Source organism: Polyodon spathula, chromosome 5, assembly GCF_017654505.1.
Source record: "Polyodon spathula isolate WHYD16114869_AA chromosome 5, ASM1765450v1, whole genome shotgun sequence".
Lineage (NCBI taxonomy): Eukaryota > Metazoa > Chordata > Actinopteri > Acipenseriformes > Polyodontidae > Polyodon > Polyodon spathula.
In genome coordinates this window covers 41,471,167-41,491,272 of record NC_054538.1, presented here as the reverse complement: position 1 = coordinate 41,491,272, position 20,106 = coordinate 41,471,167, and the positions used below count along the sequence as shown (strand labels likewise).

Sequence of the window (20,106 nt, the reverse complement as noted above, 5' to 3'; positions counted from 1 at the left end):
CAGTGCTGAGTAAACTTGGAGTAACTTCTAGAACTTTCTAGAACTTTCCAGTAATATAAATAGCAGTATAAATACAGGGGCCTTAAGCCCACCAGTTCAGTTTAGTTCCAGCATTTTTTTGAGATGGCATCAAGAGGCTGCAAGCATCCGGCGGACGCATTTTGTTTGCAAATTTATCAAGACAAGAGCGAAAAAGTACTCCGTGGAAGCATCTGCTAAGATGTGTGAGGCCTACAAGGCATATTTCAGCATGCCTGTCGGGGATCAAGACAAACCCTGGGCACCTCATTTCACCTGCGAGCACTGCAAAAAAAACTCTGGAAGGTAAGATGGACAATTGTTGCTCGGAATTTTATGTTATAAAATTTGTTAAAATTTTTAAAATTGTAAAAATGTTTAATTTTAAAATGTTTTACAATTTTCAGTGTTATTGAAAAAATATATCATATATGAAAAATGTTGCGAGAATCTCTTACATATTAGTCATGGGTGAAATAAATGTATTTTTGTAGGATGGTACAGAGGGGAAAAGAGAGCCATGAAGCTCACTATCCCAAGAATTTGGCAGGAACCCACTGACCACTCAAGCAACTGCTACTTCTGCATGGTGGACCCTTCCAAACGTCGGACTGGCAAGAATGCACCTGTTATCACGTATCCGGACCTTCCTTCATCCATCGCCCCAGTGCCACACTGCCACGAGCTCCCCGTACCCACTCCTCCGGAGAGAGAGAGAGCAGCTGTCTTTAGAAGAGAGCAGCAAGTCAGAGAGCGAGGAAGACGTTGTAGATCCAGATGACAATTTCAGAGGTGGAGCTGAGGAGAGAAACCCATACTACCCCAACCAAAAAGACCTCAACGACTCGATTAGAGATCTTGGTCTCACCAAGTCCAATGCCAAGCTTTTGACATCTAGGCTCAAGCAGTGGAACTTGTTGGATGAAAGTGTGCAAGTCGCAGATCATAGGAAGCGTCACCAACCTTTTTCCAGCTTCTTCACCCATCAAGATGAGCTTTGCTTCTGCCACAATGTGACCAGTCTGTTCGAGGCAGTCAGAATCGCCTGTAACCAGAATGAGTGGAGCCTCTTCATTGACAGCTCATCCAGGAGCCTCAAAGCCGTGCTGCTCCATAATGGTAACAAGTATCCGTCTCTTCTCCTGGCTCACTCGGTGCACCTCAAAGAGGATTACAACAGCATCAAGACTTTGCTGGACGCCTTGAAGTATGATGAGTATGGCTGGGAGGTCATAGGAGACTTCAAAATGGTAGCATTCCTGATGGGTCTCCAAGGCGGTTTTACCAAGTTTCCCTGCTATCTTTGCCTCTGGGACAGCAGGGACACCAAGGCGCACTACCACAGGTGGGACTGGCCACAGCGGACCGAGTTTTCTGTGGGGAGGAACAACGTCAAGTGGGAGCCACCGGTGGACCCCCGGAAGGTGCTGATGCCACCACTGCACATCAAATTGGGCCTTATGAAACAATTTGTCAGAGCTCTAGATAAGGAGTCGGCAGCCTTCAAGACTTCTTCCCTAAGCTGTCTGAGGCAAAGGTCAAAGCCGGTGTCTTCATCGGACCACAGATAAAGAAAATTCTGGAGTGCAATGAATTCCCCAAGAAGCTCACTAGTATGGAGAAAGCGGCTTGGAACAGCTTTGTCGCAGTGGTTCGGGGCTTCCTGGGCAATCACAAGGCCGAAAACTATGTGGAGTTGGTTGAGACTCTGGTGAAGAACTATGGCACAATGGGCTGTAGGATGTCCCTCAAAGTCCATATCCTTGATGCTCATCTTGATAAATTCAAGGAGAACATGGGAGCGTACTCAGAGGAGCAAGGCGAGCGCTTCCACCAGGATATACTGGACTTTGAACGCCGCTACCAAGGACAGTATAACGAGAACATGATGGGAGACTACATTTGGTGGCTGAATCATGAAAGTAATTTACAGTATAATCGTAAATCTCGAAAAACTACTCACTTCTAAATCTTTTGTAGTCATTTTTGTATTGCTTTAGTATAAATACATGTTAGTTTGGATTCATATGTTGTTTTTTTCTGACTTTATGTGAACGAAAAGACACAAATTCGCCCGTTTTCTCATTGGAAATAGGTACATTTCAAAATATCACTGTCCTGGTCACAAAATCAAAGTTTGTGGGGAATAATAGCCATTTTCTGTACTTTTGAGGCATAAGCAATTAGGAAATAACACTTACTACCCAAAAACAAAAATTGTGTTACATAGTGTTATATGATTTAGTAATTTTCTAAATGATTCAATTTTCACATTGATTGCTCGAATAAACATTTACATGCTGATGTGTATTATCACAAAAGCTTATCGAATGTTGAAACACATTTTAGGCTTACATAGTTGCATGTTTCATATGGCTCCATCTATGTGTGGAAGTTAGATTAAATAGAGCCATTTCAGGATTGTCCCATAATACCTTGCAGACTGAGGGGTTCCTATGTAAACGGTCATGGCAACTACTGTGCAGGGACCAAAAACCTCCAGCGCAATAAGGAATCTGTAAAGTCAGGAGGGGATGTGAGAGAAATAAAATATATATTTTGTGCACATGAGATGTATATTTTTTCTCTCATGTCTCCTTTTAGGCTCAATAGGAATTGGACTCAAAAACAGTTACATGAGTTATGTAAAATAGCATATGCTTGTCTCTCCCAGGAACGTTAATTTAGTTGTTACAACAGGGAACACAACAATAATTTCCACTTGGTTTTGTTTTCCTCCCAAACAAGACCATTTTTGTAATTACTCCATAGTTACTTTAAACAGGAACCTTGTCAATCATAAGGTACTATGAGAAATTGCAAAAAGGTTTATAAAACTGGGAAATAAAGCAGGTCAGTGTTATAGCTTTACTTTGGAATTTGTTTCTGAAGTTGTGGGTAGATATATCAATACCTGGATCTTAACAAGGCCTTCACTACAGCATTTTACCCCTTTATAAAGTTTTTCAATGTTTAGATGAAGGCACATGGCTTTCTGAACATATTATCAACTCAGACTTGAAAAAACACATAATTTTTAAGACATCTTAGGTTACTTTACAACCAATATAATCCTTGAAAATAACTAAAAGTAGTAGTTGTGCCTGAAGAGTTACTTTCAGTTGAATAAAATTGGATTTGTGGTTTGCAATGTCCTTGTGAGGAAAATGTCACTTCATTACCATGGGAAAGAGATTTCAGTTAAAGTTCAACCTGCCAGAAAGGAACAATAAACAAGAACAAAAAAAAACTGCTTAAACAATATTCTAAAATGGAAATACTGCAAACTAGTGTCCCCAAGTGGTTCACCTGGTAAAAGCACAGCTGTGTGGTGTGCAGGGTGTCCTACAGATTTGCATCCTGGCTGTACAAAGTCTCCGGTCTTCACAATGTGTGTCGCATTGGCTTTGGCGCTCCCGTGGGTTCAGGATGCAAAATCAACAGGGACTGTTTCTTCTCATCGTGCTACAGCAAACTCTGCTGGCCAGGCACCTAGTGAGCTCAGGCAGACACCTGCAGGACTAACCTTTGTCCTCCAAAGGCTGGTAGCTTGCTGACGTCAGCTCTCCAGTTCTACAGTGTAAGAGATGAAGTTGGCTTGGTCATGGGATGAGAGGTTGCCCACTGAACCTTAAGATCTCCTAGGCTGTGTGGGGAATCGCTACGGTGAGGGGAAAAAAAAAAATTGGACAGTCTAAATTAGAGAGAAAATTTGGGGTAACATAATTGAGCACAGTAAATTAAAATAAAGTAATACTGTAAATGGTGACAAATGTAATTAATTTGCCTATATCTTTGTTCTCTTTTTTTTTTTTTTTAAGGATTTTGGAAAGCATTTTCCAAAAGCACATAGATAGAAGAAAATATGATCTCAATGAGGTAAGTGGCTTCCCATGTTAAAAGGAGGGTTAACCATGGATTTATAATCTAATTGAATTTCCTTTTATTAATATTAGCAACAGGACAACATCCCTGACCATCTTTCCATTCTGTCCCATTTGTATTCTTTTCTTGCTTTATTCAGGACACAGCGCTATAGATTCCTGGTTCCTAATCACTTTTTGTGCAGTTGGTTGTATGGTCAGGTTGTGGTTTCATTCATGCAACACAGGAATTGATAAGATACCAGGAAGCATTCAAGTAAAGTACAAGAAGAAAAATCATCACAATTGAAGTGGTTGTTCAGATGGCTGAAACATGGATTTTATATCCTGAGTTAATGGGTTATGTCTTGTTACTGATGCTTGAGGAATGTATAAATATTTCAGATTTATCATAAATATTGATGAAAATTACTAAAGAGGTTTGTTTGATCAGTTAAACTTTTGCGGTCCTATGTTGGACCAGGTCCGACATTACAATTTTCCCTTTCCAGTCTGAATTTGGACCCTGTCCGACATCATCAAAAAGATGTCAAGACAGGTTTCTAGTCGTTTTTTTCTCCAGAAAAAGCCAAGAAAACCTTTAAATGGCCGAGTGAGACCAATATAAGCTGAATGAAGCTGAAAAAAGGGCATATCTGATCTATCCATGCACCAGAGATAACACGGACATAAACAAAGGCGATAGCTGCTTCCGTATCTAGCGCTCAAAGAATATCACAGACATTTGCAGAGCTTTGAGTTGTTATAGTAATAAAATAATGACTTGGATCGCATTATTGAGGAGTTTAATGATAAAACGAGTGATCAGGAGAGGATTTATCAGTATGCACATCTATAAAGAGGTATGTGAAAAAAACAGTGAACAAGTGGTGGAGCTTGGCTGGAGATACAGTACTGAGTGTCCTTTTGCAATTCAATGCCTTTTAAACCTGTTTTACTCTGAAAAGAAAAATAAACCGCACGTGTGAAAATAAATTGGACCTGACATGCCTGACAAGCACTGAATAAATGGACTGCAAAGGGTTAAGTGCCCTAAAAAAATTAGTAGAGGTGTACTCATGTATTACTCACTCAAAAAATAGGCATACTCATTGCAGATGCTCATTTATACTTTATATTCTGCACACCCCTCATGCAATCCATTATAATCAGTGTTTTTTATGTCAAAATGTATTTGTATTAAAAAATCTCTGAAAACTAAGACTTTCAGTTGAAGATATGTTCACAATGGATAATGATGCTCAGTTGGAAAGTGTATGCATTTTGTTGAGAAATAAATCTGTTACATTTTAACACTGCTAGACATATCCCACAGTGTGTAAGTATGTATTGCTCTGCTTGTCACTCTACAAACATGTGCTTTTCTTTCATATAATGATTTTAGTGACTCCATAAAATATTTAATGAAATTCCTGTTTCAATGCTTTTTTTTCATGAAACAAAATATTTTATGAATTAAGTTTTTATTAATATCTAATGTGAAATTGTGTTAATAGTTTTTTTTTTTTAAGTTACTGAATGAATTATAGTATATCAAGTTGAGTACTGATGAAAAAACAGTTAGTACTGTAGTCAAGTTCAGTAATGGAGTACAGAGTATTTAGGTCACTTCTGGGTTGAATTTTATTATGTCTTTTCAAGGTCCCTTGAAGCAGTAAAAAAATTATATATCTAAAAGTCTAAAAGGCAGAATATGGATGTACAGTAACTAACTAAATCTATTTTTTTATAAAGCTATCTTTAAGCGTGTATGTTTAAGAAGAAGATAAGTGCACTGCACTTAAACACAAATAAATATCATAAACAGTGTTTTGTTCTCTCTCCTGCTTTTTATTTTCAGGAGCTTGATCTATCTTCATGAAATCCAGATATTTTTAGTTTGCTTTCTTCTGTATAGTCTTCATGGTTGCCTTTTATAACATGTGGCTGGGGCTTAATTGATGACCAGTTATTCAATCAAGACCCAGCTACATTCCACACGTGTATTCGGCAGGGATGAAACATTAGTCATCTCCATGATCTATGCAGAAGTCCAGCAACTAGTTGTGTCATGTGACCAATGTAGTGCCACTGTGATTGATTCAGTTTTAAGCACCCATGACCGTGAAGAAGGCAGTGCAGGGTTTACTGTTCGGTGGTAGGAAATGTGTTTGTTGTACAGGTATTAAAATACATATTTAAAACAAAGATTTTATTTACAGGGATACATTTTACCTGGCATTAATTTTTTACTTTTGCTTGCTATAGTAAGCCCCCCACCCCTTATGACAGTGGCTCAGTCTTTTTCTTTTTTTGTACAAGCCAAATAGTGTGTATGGCCTTTTGCTGGAAAATTACCTGTATTGCATAACTGAAGAGAAATAACTCTTTACATTGAATTTCCCTTATATTTAAAGCATTCAGAATTTTCTCATTGTAGGGTGCTTGGTACTTGATGCCACAGGCAACCTTGAAGGCCTGGATTTGAATATTCTTCAGTTCAGCCCAAGTGTAATGAATGTAGTGGTCTTAGTCTCCAGTTGTCTACATTTGTCCACTCCACTTTGAAATCAACTGCTTTAACAAAAAAAATAATAATAATTCAAGTATGAGCATGATAGTTTTGATATATTAAAAACAGACCCATAAACTGACTTAGCAAAAAAGGTAATAGTTCAAACATTGTTTTTCTTTAGCCACATAAAAAGTAAATATGGTGACATGGAAGAAATAAGTGTTTTCTTTGGTTCATCTTCACTAAGAGAATACCTGGTTCTCTCAGACACTACATTTTAAGTGTAATCGACTGATAATGGCAAATACCTCTGTAAGCCATATTTGAAATAATAACAGAGAGTGGAGTAGCGAGATATTGTAAATTAAATCTTTTTTTTCCAGTATTCGGGAGTGGTGGGGCAGAAAGGCTCTTTGGTTTCCATCAAGCACCATCAGAAGCTGTAACTTAGTGGTGGTTTGATTAACAATTGTGCCACATATACCATTCCTGGAATAGCCCATCAGAAGAATGGAAGGATAAATTCACTAAATGTTAATAAGTAATGCAGTTATTCTTCTTGGAGAAGATGTACTCTGCACACAATAGACAATTTTTTTTAAAACAAAGGCTAGCAACACTTTTACATGTCCTTTCTGTATATAAAATATTGATCTTTTTTTATTCAAGTGTGTGTTGAGGTGCTGACTTCAGTGCCAAGGGTTCAGTTGTAACTGCCTTTTCTATTTAACTTACATGTTCCTATTACAGCCAACTCAGGCTTAATTCATTTATGTAAAATACCTTGTATTAATTAGGTAGTTCACAAGGTAAACCACTTCACAGCTCCACCTAGTGCATGCTATCAATATTCTGAATACACAGTGGCTGGGACATCAACTCAATATTTGAACAATACCCTTTTTATTGAATTTCACAGTTGGATTTCCATGTCAACCTGTCTATGGTGTACAACATAAGTATGCAATGCATTCATTAACTCACAGTGGTGGTACTATTGAGTACTGGCCCATACCAAGCAGTGTTCATTGTTCATTTTATATGTTAAGTCATATGACTAGTTTAGCCCAATGCGGTTTATTGAGAGTAAAAGTATATCATTTAGGCAGGAAAGAGTCTTGTGCATGCAGAATATTTCACCAATGGCACTGAAATTGTTAAAATAACATTTGAGTGACTAGCATATCATGGTAAGATTTATTAAGTAAAGTAAATGGTGATTAATATAATTTCAAAAAATAGGATGTGAAAGTTAAACTTCGATATACCTAGGGTGTCTAGGTGGATTTTATTTCACAAGGAATGGAAATATAAAGACATGCCATTTTCATACAATACATTACACCTGCATTCATCCCAGTACCCCCTCTACTGAAGCCCATGTTGAAAAGAACTTAACCTAAAGTGCCATTGTCATTTCAAGTAAACACTTAAAAATACAAAACAGGTAATGAGGAGTTCATTCCATGAGATGGATAGTTCATTTTTAGAAATCACTAAAATGCACCATGACATTTTAAATACTATTTAAATAAATACATCTTTATTAAATGAATACAAAGTTGTCCAATATTTAGCCCTTCGCATGCATGCAGGTTTTTAGCCTGTGGTCTATTAATAGAGGGGAATTAAAACATTATTCATTTAGTATAAACATAAAAATGAAATACAGGCAGACATGAGAAATGTGAGTAATGTGGGAAATTACTAATATTTTTTTCTCATCCAGTGACTCATTAGTAGCAGAATGGCTTGGTAAACCATTCCATACATGCACCACTCTGTATAAAAATAGAACATCTTCTACAAGCTAAACTTTCTCTATTAGATTTCCAACTGTGTCCACTGGTTCTGATCTCTGTCCTACGATTGACGTAATGATGAGGATTAATTTATTTGACTTCATTTAGGATGTTGAGGGCTTTGATTTAGTCTATCCCCTAACCCTCCTTGTTCTAGACTAAATAGGTTCAATTCTGTTAACTTGTCTTCATGCCTTATACCTGTTAGCCCTGAAATGATTCTAGTAATCACTCTGCAATGCTCTTTTTATTGTATTGGGACCCAAAATGCAGTTTTCTCCCTAATGTTGATTACAGAAAGCAAAATATCCTGTGTTTTAATCAGTTGTGTGTGCATGTGTAAATAATACTTACATTCAACCAATTTGAGTTTAAGTATTAGTCTTTTTGTGGCACTTTGTCAAACTTTTGGCATGTCCAGATATAGTCAAGAAATAATTTGTTTTAAGTGCCGTGTATGAGGAGAAATCAAAAGCTCTAGTGTATTGTGACATATAGCAACATTGCAATCTGATTGGTTGTGATGGTGTTTAATATTTAATACTCTCTATTTGTATCCATTCATGCTGTAACTCATTGAAAGAAGTCTAGGAGCTTAGGCAATTATGAACTACCCTTGCTGACAAAATGAAATTCACTGCCTAATAATCATAAATAATACTGTGATGGTCCAAGCAGCTCTGTTACCTTTACCTTAGTTGGCATTGCGCCAGCCCGCTGTATGGGAGAAGAGGGAGTTACAACCAGGTCTTTTTGCAATGTATTTAAGTAGAACAGTGAGTGCATTGTTGGTTGTTGATTGTTGCTTATACCTGCAAGTGCCTGCTGAATAAAGAGCTTTCCTTTTCTTAAATCTCTGTGCCTTCTTTCGTGAGTACCCCCACACCTCATTACATTGGTGTGAGAAGTAGCATGAAAGATGAGCAGAGAGGAAAACTGCTTGTTCCTCACCCCATATTGGGGTGAGAGCTGTCTTATCAAGGGCTGGAAGACGCTGGCAGCCCTCCAGTTGGAGATACCGTGCCGGAAGGAGAGGCTGGCCAGGGGGAGTTAGAGGCATCGCAGACGGAGTGGGCTTCTCTGTAACCCACAGTACAGCAATCACAGCCAGAACCCAGAGGTTGCCAGAGCTGAGATCCTTCCCTCTTCCCCCAGAAAGCTAGGAGAAACCCTAACAAGGTTGACAGTAATGATGACCCTGTCCCCTGGGAAGCCTTTGAGGTGATGACCAGACGAACATCTCACTTAGCTGCAGCGGTGGAGGGGATGGCGGTCCAAGTGCTGCTGAATCTTGGACCCAGCCAGCGGCTGGACTTTACAATCTTAACCCTTTGCAGAGCATTTATTCAGCACTTGTCAGGTGCATCAGGTCCAATTTATTTTCACACGCACTGTTTATTTTACATGGGCTGTTTATTTTTTTTTTTTTCAGAGTAAAACAGGTTTAAAAAGCATTGCATGGCAAAATGACATCAGTACTGCATCTCTAGCCAAGCCCCACCGCTTGTTCACTGTATTTTTTAAATACCTGTTTATAGATGTGAATACTGATAAATCCTCTACTGATGACTCATTTTATCACCAAACTCCTCAATAATGCGATCCAAGTCATTATTTTATTACTATAACATCTCAAAAATCTGTGCAAATGTCTGTGATATTATTTGAGTGCTGGATACGGAAGCAACTATCTCCATTGTTAATGTGTTCGTGTTATCTCTATGTTGCAGGGACTAGCTCTATTGCTCAGATACACACCTTTTTTCCGTTTTTTTCGGCTCCTATCGGTCTCACTTGGCCATTGAAAGGTTTTCTCAACTTTTTCCAGAGAAAAAACGACTAAAGACCTGTGCTTTACGTCTTTTTGATGATGTTGGACAGGACAGACTAGAAAGGGAAAATTGTAATGTCGGACCTGGATCTACATAAGACCACAAAAGGTTAAAAGCTGCCTTATCCCAAATTCTAAATTAATTACAAATACAAAATAGAAAATAATTGATTGCATAAGTATTCACCCCCTTGAGTCAATGTTTGGTAGAGGCACCTTTGGCAGCAATTACAGCCATGAGTCTATTTGGATAACTCTCTACCAGCTTTGCACATCTGGACACTGCAATTTTTGCCCATTCTTCTTTGCAAAATTGCTCAAGATCCGTCAAGTTGGATGGGGACCTTTGGTGAACAGCAATTTTCAACTCTTTCCACATATTCTCAATTGGATTGAGGTCCGGACTTTGACTGGGCCACTCCAGGACGTTGACCTTTTTGTTTTTAATCCACTCCAGTGTGGCTTTGTTTGGGGTCATTGTCCTGCTGGAAGATTAATCTTCTCCCAAGTCCCAGGTCTCTTGCAGACTTCAGCAGGTTTTTCTCTATACTTTGCTGCATCCATTTTACCCTGACACAGAAAAGCATCCCCTTAACATGATGCAGCCACCACCAAGCTTCACAGTAGGGATCGTGTTCTCAGGATGATGTGTGGTGTAAGGCTTGTGCCAAACATAACGCTTAGCATTGAGGCCAAAAAGCTCTATTTTGGTCTCATCAGACCATAGAATCTTCTTCCACTTGGTCTCAGAGTCTCCCACATGCCTTCTGGCAAACTCTAGCCGAGATTTGATGTGAATTTTTTTTCAACAATGGCTTTCTTTTTGCCACTCTCCCATAAAGGCCAGTTTTGTTAAGCACCCAGGCTATTGTTGCCCTATGCACAGTGTCTCCCAGCTCAGCCATGGAAGACTGTAACTTCTTTAGAGTTGTTATAGACCTCTTGGTGGCCTCCCTGACTAGTGCCCTTCTCACCCGGATACTCAGGTTTTGAGGACGTCCTGTTCTAGACAGAATCACAGTTGTGCCATATTCTCTCCATTTCTTAATAATGGACTTAACTGTGCTCCGGGAGATATTCGGTGCCTTGGAAATGTTCTTATATCCTACCCCTGATTGGTGCTTTTGAAGAACCTTATTCCGGATTTGCTTTGACTGTTCCTTCGTCTTCATGATGTAGTTTTTGTTAGGAAGTGTACTAACCAACTGTGGGACCTCCCAGAGGCAAGTGTATTTAACCTGAAATCATGTGAAACACCTTAATAGTACACAGGTGGAATCCATTTAACTGATGTAATTAAGGTGTTTCACATGGAGATGCAAATCAGGGTTCTCAAATATTATAATGAAATGTAAGAAAGCTGAAGACAATTACGACACTTACAATTGCATACTACTAAGAATTTTTGAAAGCATGTTTTAAACAGTCACCATTGTGCTCAATGTATTTTTGAGACGAACAGTGAAATACCTATTTATACCCAGTCCCTTGAAATTCATATTAATGAGAAATGTCCTCCTGTAAGTATCATAACTTGTCAATGCGGCATGATAATCTATGAAGTTGAATGGCCGAGTGAGATCAATAGGAGCCTAATGAAACCGAAAAAAAGCAATGTGAGCAATAGCCCTAGCAACTGCACCACATAGAGATAAGCAGACATAAACAAAGGAGGTAGCTGCTTCTGCATCCAGCACTCAAAGAATATCACTGACATTTGCAGAGCTTTTTGAGATGTTATAATAATAAAAAAATGCCTTTGGATCGCATTATTGAGGAGGTTGGTGATAAAACGAGCGCTCAGGAGAGGATGCACGTGTATAAAGAGTTATGTAAAAAATACAGCGAACATGGAGTGGGGCTTGGCTGTAGATAAAGTATTGATGGCGCTTAGCATTGCAATGCCCTTAAACCAGTTTTACTGGGAGGGGGGGGTAATATTTTAAACAGCGTGTGTAAAATAAACAGCATGTGTGAAAATAAATTGGACCCGACATGCCTGACAGGCACTGAATAAATGGATTGCAAAGGGTTAATGACCCCGGTGCTTTGCACTGTCGGGCCTCAGAGCCTCAGACCCCCAATACCTTTGGTATCATTGGTGTTTCAGCTCCGTCAGTGCCTCGGTGCTGTAGTCTAGGCACCCTCGTGTGTCAATGCCCTCGGGACCTCAGAGCCTCGGTGCCCTTGGTGCCTCGACGCTCCGACATTAGACACACTAATTGAATGTCGCCCTCAGTGCTTTCAGTGTCCTTGGGGCCTCAGAGCCCCAGTTATTCGGTGCCCTCATGCTTTTGGTGGTTCGCCGTTCTCAGCACCTTTGTGCTTGAGCATCCATTTTTTCGCTCACTCGTGCCTCGGTGCTTGACACCTCGTACATGTGGTGTGACCTTGATGACAATCATGCATAAATTTCATGCTTGCACATCCTGTGGAGGGAAGCTCCCTCCAGAGGACAATCACCTCCTCTGCGTCCGGTGCCTGGGTATGCAGCACACTTCCTCTGCCTTGGGAGATTAAACTTTTTGCGAGATCTGTGCAGCATTCCAGCTATGGGTCCCATGCAGCAGACTCGCCAGGTTCAGCCATCAGCGGCACTGAGAATCCCGGTCTCCCCCATCCTCCATCTATCCCAGAACCCCTTGTACAGCCCTTTCATTCAGGCTCCGGCGCCTCATTGTTGTAGCCGCTGTACTAGGTTTCCTGTGCAGAGTGCTAAGCAGGCGAAACAGGCAAAGCAGGCACAGGACATTTCTGACTTGAAGGACCAAATGGCTCAAGTCCTGGAGTATTTGGCCAGACAACAGTCCCAGTCCTGGCTCTGCCACTACCACTGCCCCGTAACTGACCCTGTCCTTAACAGTGGTCACCCAGGACGTTTCAGAGCCAGAGTTGACTGTGGCTGAGGAAGACCAGGAAACATTCTCAATTGTAGCCTCCTGGGATGTTAGCTCCTTCCCGCTGGATGAGGAAGGAGGAGATGTTCAGGAGCCAACCTTCAGGACAGGTCCTAGCTCCAAGGAAACCATAGACACTGGGCTTTCCCCTTTTCCAAGCTCGGTCCTGGCGCTTATGGAGCGAGCCTCCAAGTTCCTTCAGGTACCTTGGATGATAACGCCCAAGCCGCACCGGTCTGTCTTCAGGACACAGGCTTCATTGCCCTGCCTTCATCCCTTCCTGGCATTCCCTGATTTACTAGAAGAGGTACGGTCCTCTTGGAACCACCTGGCCTCGGCACTGAGTGTGGTGAAATGAGCAGTGCCGCTGGCTTCTGTAGAAGGCAAGGGGGAGCTGGGCTTGGCGGCATTCCCATCAGTGGACTCAACCATCGCAGCCCTAGTGCGAGCCCCTCCAGTAGGGGGTTTACCTAAAGACCCTGCATGCCCTGATGGTCAATGCAGGGTAGCAGAGGCACATTTAAGAAAGGCCTATGCGGTGGAAGTGCCAGTCTTGGGCCTAGCTAACACGGCAGGCATCTTTACAGCTTACCTGGATGGTATAGTGCAGTCAGCACCCCTCCCTGAACTGGTAGCTTCAGAGCTGTGCCTAGTATCAGGTACGCTGCTCCAGATTTCAAACTTCCAAGGGCAGGCCCTGGGCCAGAGCCTGGCAAGCCTTGTAGTGGCTCACAGGCATCTGGCTGTCCCAATCGCGTGTCCCTGATGCGGACAAATTGGCTTTGCTGGAAGTGTCAATATCTCTAGGCCATACCTTCAGGCCAGAAATGGTTGAGATTTTACAGCACTCCCACAGAGAACATGAGACATCTCAGCAGGTAGCCTTGATGCTCCCTTCCCATACTTTGGTGTGAGACAGAATGAGACTCTGGCTAACAGCCGAGCCTATCCACAAAGATGGGGGGGGGGGGGGGGGGGGGCACCAGACGTGAGGCCCCAATGCTCCCAGAGGCAGTTCCACTGCTGTCTCAGGCAGCTCCTGCAGGCTTGCAGCCGTGGATTTAAAGAACACATACTTTCACATCCCTATTCGTCCCACACACAGGAAGTATCTCCGATTCGCGTTTCAGGGAAGCATCTTTGAGTTTTCTGTGCTGCCATTTGGCCTCTCCTTAGCCCCCCGCACGTTCTGAAAGTGCGTGTCTGCAAGTGATCAGGGTACTGAACTCCCTGGACGACTACTTAGCCTGTTCTCAGTCGCAGGAGGGAGCACACGGTGATTGTGACGTAGCATCTGTCGAGGCTGGGTCTCGCCCTCAACGATGCCAAAAGCCAATCAGTACCAGTGCAAAGTACCATTTACTTGGGACTCCAGCTGGATTCCCTTAAAATGTGAGCATACCTGTCAACCGACAGAGTGGCCACCATACAGAATTGTCTATCCCTGTTTCAACAGGGATCAATAGTACCTCTGGTGTTGTGTCAGAAGTTGCTGGGTCTGATGGTCACAGCCTCATAAGCCCTCCAGCAGGGATTACTCGATATGTGGTTTTCGACCCTCTGTCAGCTACTGAAAGGTCAGGCCTTAGAGATCTCATTGTGTCTGGATCTCCTCAGTCAGGCAAGAGGCACTCTCAGGCACCCAGAACTGAGCAGACTCAAATTATGGGTCTTGCCCCTGAACGGAGCCTTTTGTCTGATTTAGTACTCTTAGAATGCTAGGGCCTCCTCCACAAGGTTGGATAAATGGAGGTATTTTCAAGATTGGTGTCTGACCCAGAGTCATGACCCTATCTCTTGCCCTACAGCAACTATTCAGCAATTCCTGCAAGAACTGTTGGAAGTGGGTAAATCCCCATCTACGCAGAAAGTATACCTGGCAGCCATATCTGCATTCCATTTCCCCATTCACCTGGCTTCCCCAGACAACCATTTCCTGGCCTGTTTCTGAAGGCCGCTCAGCTGTTACATCCACCTAGAAAGGACGTCCTCCCTGAGTGGAGCCTAGGTGTTGTACTGGACTAAGGCCCTGTTTGAGCATATACATTCATAGAGTTCAAATACATCTCTATGAAGGCATCATTTTTGTTAGCCATCACTGCCGCAAAGCGGGTCAGTGAGCTACAGGCTGTGCCTGTGCACAACTCCTGTATGTGCGCCTGGGATGACGGAAACAGGGTAAATGCAAATGCTGGGCTATAAAATTGCAAATGCTGGGTGGTTTTAGCAGCTTAGAGACAACTTTTGATATGCAGTGGGAGCTTATTTCCCATATTATTAAACTGTAATTTCTGCTTCAGTCCTAAAATAGCTGGTTTGCTACACTATTGTTCTGTAACTTTATTTTCATTTTTTAAAATAATCATGCACACAGGACTACATTAAAAAAGTGTTCAAAAGCTCAAATGATGGAACTTACAACTCTTCAAAGGATGTAACTTACACTGTTCAAAACGTGGTTGGTTCAACTCTTCAGAAAGGGTGGATAATGTGCAGAAGTGCCTTTTTGTGTTTTTCTTTAGCATTTACAAACCACTAAAAATACATTATTTGAAGTGACAAAGTCGGGGTTAGTGAGTGTAAAGACAGCAATTTTTGGGGGTATTTTTTCCAGTTCATTTAATTGTTCTTCATCCAAATCGACATATCTACTTACTACTTTGGGATTTTTTGCAGGTAATTGGTCACTCAGTTTCATAGTTACAGCTGTATATCTGTAACTGTAAGCAAGATGGCTACCGATACTTTAAATTCTGTGAGGCAGCGCAGTGATTTAGAATATGTGTCAAGCCTCCAACTATACGTATACATCCATACAGGTACAGCTAGAACCTTGTTCGACCAAGCACATTGTTTGTTTCATGTTCCATTACCAACTGGATTATAAATACAAGCACATTTTAAATATTCACTGAGCATTTGATGTAATGGAAAGGTTTAGCATTAAAGTTGTACAAATTCCTTTCTCATTTAATGTAATGGAAAGGTTAGCATTAATGTTGTACACATTCCTTACTCAAAAGGGTTATTCGGTCATTAAACAGGCCTCATTCATGAGTAATGCACTACCATATGCGTAGAGCCCTCTGTTTTCCATGACTTTAACCTGTAATTTAGTCCTCTGGCCACACGATGTCGATATAGCTTCCACAGTAAGTCATGTAATGAGCAATCATTAAACAGTCATCCCATTACATTACTTTTAACACATGAATGAGTCATCCCATTACAGTACTACAAAGTATGTATTAGCCATTTAATAAACAGAATGCTGCGGAATAGATGGCTACTGACATTTATTTTTTTTAGTATTATTTCAGAGAACTTGTATGTGTAAATAATAATTTTAATGTTTTAATTTACCAGTACACTTTTACGCAAATCATTTGTTAAAAAAATAATAATTACATTTCCTTGATATCTGAATCTCTCTGGCCACAAATATGTAATTTGTCAACAGAAGGAGATATTTTTTATTTATTCTTTGAACAAATCTGTTCAAAGAATTTGACAGCAAACCTCAAACCACCTTTGCGAACTCTCAAAGAAATGCTTTAACAGCAAGTGTTGAGGCAAACTTTTTGTTTAAATGCATCGACATCTGGAGGTTTAGGACTGAAGGTTAAAAAACGCAGGGCCCTATGATATGAGTGTGTTAAAATAAGCAAAGTTAAAGCATGATTCCCATGCAACAGGGTTCTTTAGCCGAGATTTACAGGGACTAAAATTATGTGAATTTAATATGAATATTTGTTTTTTAAGCTCAATCTGAACATTAAGTAAAGAAAAGTATTTCAGAACCTACCTTTGTGATTCCATTCCATGTGCCTCATGAAGCTTAATGTTGTCTCTGCTGTCTCTGTGATAACTGTTGTTTTCTTGCAAATCATGTGTATTGTAGAGTGTTTTTTCTTCCCTATTTTCCCTGTTACAAATGAATTGTTGAGTTGGAAGACATTGGCTTGAAAATCAAAGTCAACGTAACAGTCCAGCAAAAACACCTCTTGACGTTTCTTCCTCTTTTCCTTTTACCGTGATTTTGGGCAGGTACTGTACTAATAATGCAGATGGCTTGCTGAAGTTATGTTACTGTGTGTTAAGGGCCTCGTGTCTACTAATCCCGGTGGTGTAGTGGTAAACAAGTGGGTAAACTCCCGTTTGGTGGAATTGAACAAATAGATTGAAAAGATAAACATGAACAGATACATTGTTGTGGGCCCCCGCTAACCACTGCCCCCAGTACAGTTATTTTCCCTCTCAGGTGCTATTCACATGAACAGTTACAGACCTGACTGTGCACTTCACGTGAACAGTTCTGTGAGTGTCCTTTAGGCAGGCTAGGATGAAGGCTACCAGCACCGCCCTGCAGGTCCAGTGTGCCTAACAACAGAACATTAACAGAACACTCACACACACATAAACAGAATACAGTTCTGACTGAGACTAGGTGTAAGAAACCAAATTGTGGGAAGGGTGAATTTGACTGTGTTGGATAGCTCCTGTTACACTGTGTCACCAAGTCTTCCTCAAGGTGCTGAGACAGAGTCCAAGACTGGTCAAGTCCGAGACCTTGAAAATCCGGTCTTGAGACCAAGACCGATCTCAAGTCCTCCAACACTGGCAGTCATAGTAAAGTTATGTTACCACAGCCACACGCTGTAGTAAAACTGTTAATGATTACCTTTTATTCCTTTATATTTGAAATCCATAATTTCTGACAAATTTCATTAACAAACATGCCTCACCTTCAATTTTCTCTGTCATAGGGAAGAGAAAACATTATCCAAGTGTAGTAATCTCAAAAATCATTCAATACCACTTACTGTATGTAAAAAAAAAGACTGACACCCTCATGTACGAGTATATCTTTTTGTTGGTTATTGACAGAGAATAAACTTGTCATATTTAAATATAATTTTTTTTCTTGTTTTTTAGGTAAAGATGAGAAACATTTTGGAAGACCTGAAGAGACACTTAAACAGTACCAGCTGTCAACTAGATTTCTCCATTAGTTACACTGGTGAACACCGATGTGGTGTTCCTCTGGCAGATTCTAAAGCTTTTGCTGCAGATACATTCAAAAGTGCAGACTAAAATAGAACCTTTGACCATAGTGAGTTGCACCAGTCTAGGAGCTTTAGTTATAGAAACATCTAGGAAAGGCCCTAAAGATTAACGAGATTGAACAGTTGAGGGTAACTCTGGCAAAGACACCTTCTGCAGAAAAAGATGCAAATTGATAAAAAATGAACTACATTAAATATAAACAAGAGTTCATAACCTTTAATGCCAGTCTACTGCAGCATGATTTATAAAGAATATATTTATTTGCAGTGGTTTCTACAAAAGTCACATATATCATGGCTAAAAGATGCAGGGAAAGAACTGTTTTGTATACTTTATAAAATAAAAATGTCTTAACAGTGATGATCTAACAAACAATAATGATGAAAAGACTGGCTCTATGCCAGTGGGAAGTAGTTTCGTGGCAAAAATTGCAGATCAGTTTGTATAAAACCTTTTGTCACAAATAATGAGAAATCTTGAAAAGATGTCAGACTTTTTTTTTACATCCATGTTAGCAGAGAACAATGGGCTCAAATTTATTAGCATTTTAAAAGGTCACAGACAAAAATATACAGTCATAAAACAATGCTTTAAAAGGGTAGGATTAACATTTTTGTAAAGGCTGCTTAAACTTTTTTGTATGGCTTATATAAAAAATGGACTGTAACAATTGTTTATCCAAATGACAGTTTGAATTGTATGTATAAATATGATGATTTACTACTATAAGGTTTTATATAAATTGTAATAATCTTATGTGCCTCTTTAAATCACTGTAACTCTGTCTGAACATTGTGTGATTTTCCTGTTTAATGTAAGTTTTTTTTTTTTTTTTTTTTTTTTTAAATCTGCTTCTTAGCGCTGCTCTGTCCTTGTAGCTATGTAAATTTGCACCCAGTTCAAGGTGCCTCCATGTCTGAAAATTATGATAAGAAACATTCTTTTTATAATTCAAAGAGCAGTTGTGACCTTGGGTAGATGACCCTTGTTTTTGCATGAGTTGTCTCTACTGGTTCCAATCCAATCCATAAACTTCTACTAGGAGTGAAGCACTGTGTCTTTGGTCCTGCATCTCAGAGCACCTGCTGGCGCAGCTCCAGTGAAGGGGGACCAACTCAGTACATTGGTGAAAGGAGATTTCCACTGCCTTTAGGTGTAGTTCCACACCCTGCCTACACTAACACAAGAACCACCATGGTTATATTCATACTTAAAACTGCCACTGGCAGTCATTATGACAGTTACCTTTTAAACAACATAAATATTTAAATGAAATACATACTATCGGATACAACGCAAAAGTTTTATTGAAGCACGTCATATCACACACAGCTGAAACACCATATTTAAATAATCAATTAAATATAAAAGGGTTTATTTTTTAACTTACCGATATAAAACACTACTTCATAAAATGAAAAACTATAATAAAATAAACATTTAAAAAGAAAAGTGTGTAAACAGGTATATGTACATACAAAACTGTAAAAGCAGGATTAATTTTTAATTTAAAACTAAAGTAACATATGTTTTCGTTTGCATGTGTCAGTGCAATACTGAATCTGGGCTGAGCTGCCGCAGCCTGTTGCTTTGCAGTTTTCTGATCGAAATGTTTCTGCCAAAGCTTTGTGTCTAGCTTCAAGGTTGAATCTCTCCTACTGATATTTTTTTTTCCCTTGTACAAAATGAAGGAAATAATGGCTGCCAGGTCTGGTAGAGATAACAAGAGGCTTGTGTGTGTTTGCCTTGTGTGTGTGTGTATGTGTGTGTGTGTGTGTGTGTGTGTGTGTATTGTAGGTTATATTCAAAATAAAAACATGTATTGTAAAAGACAGTCAAAATGACTGCTTTGGCAGTTCTAGGTGGGCGGGATTATAACTTCCTTATTTTTGCGATCCTGCCTTTGAAACACTGTCAGGGTATTTAATATATGTATTTTGGAAAAATCATAAATGGACAACTGCGTAACTCTCAGACATGTAGTGCAATTTAAATTTGAAAACCTCAAAGCATCAAAATGACTGCCTTGGCAGTTCTAGTGTTAATGCTTGTAAAAGGCATTTTCATTGCTAAAGATTCCATGTATCGAGACCTATAGGTTTTTAACTGCAAC

General features: G+C 40.1%; 1 protein-coding gene across 2 annotated transcripts in view; it reads left to right on the top strand.

Annotated features, from left to right (window-relative positions):
* The window catches only part of LOC121315971 (spermatogenesis-associated protein 7-like), a 117,990-nt gene extending 98,619 nt beyond the window's left edge, over positions 1-19,371 (top strand). For both annotated transcript variants that reach the window (XM_041250616.1, XM_041250615.1), the window contains 2 exons: positions 3,840-3,897; positions 17,862-19,371. In XM_041250616.1, the coding sequence (XP_041106550.1) occupies positions 3,840-3,897; positions 17,862-18,020 (217 nt within the window). In that variant the 3' untranslated portion in view covers positions 18,021-19,371. The remainder of the gene's footprint in view (positions 1-3,839; positions 3,898-17,861) is intronic.
* The last annotated feature ends 735 nt before the right edge of the window (positions 19,372-20,106 follow it).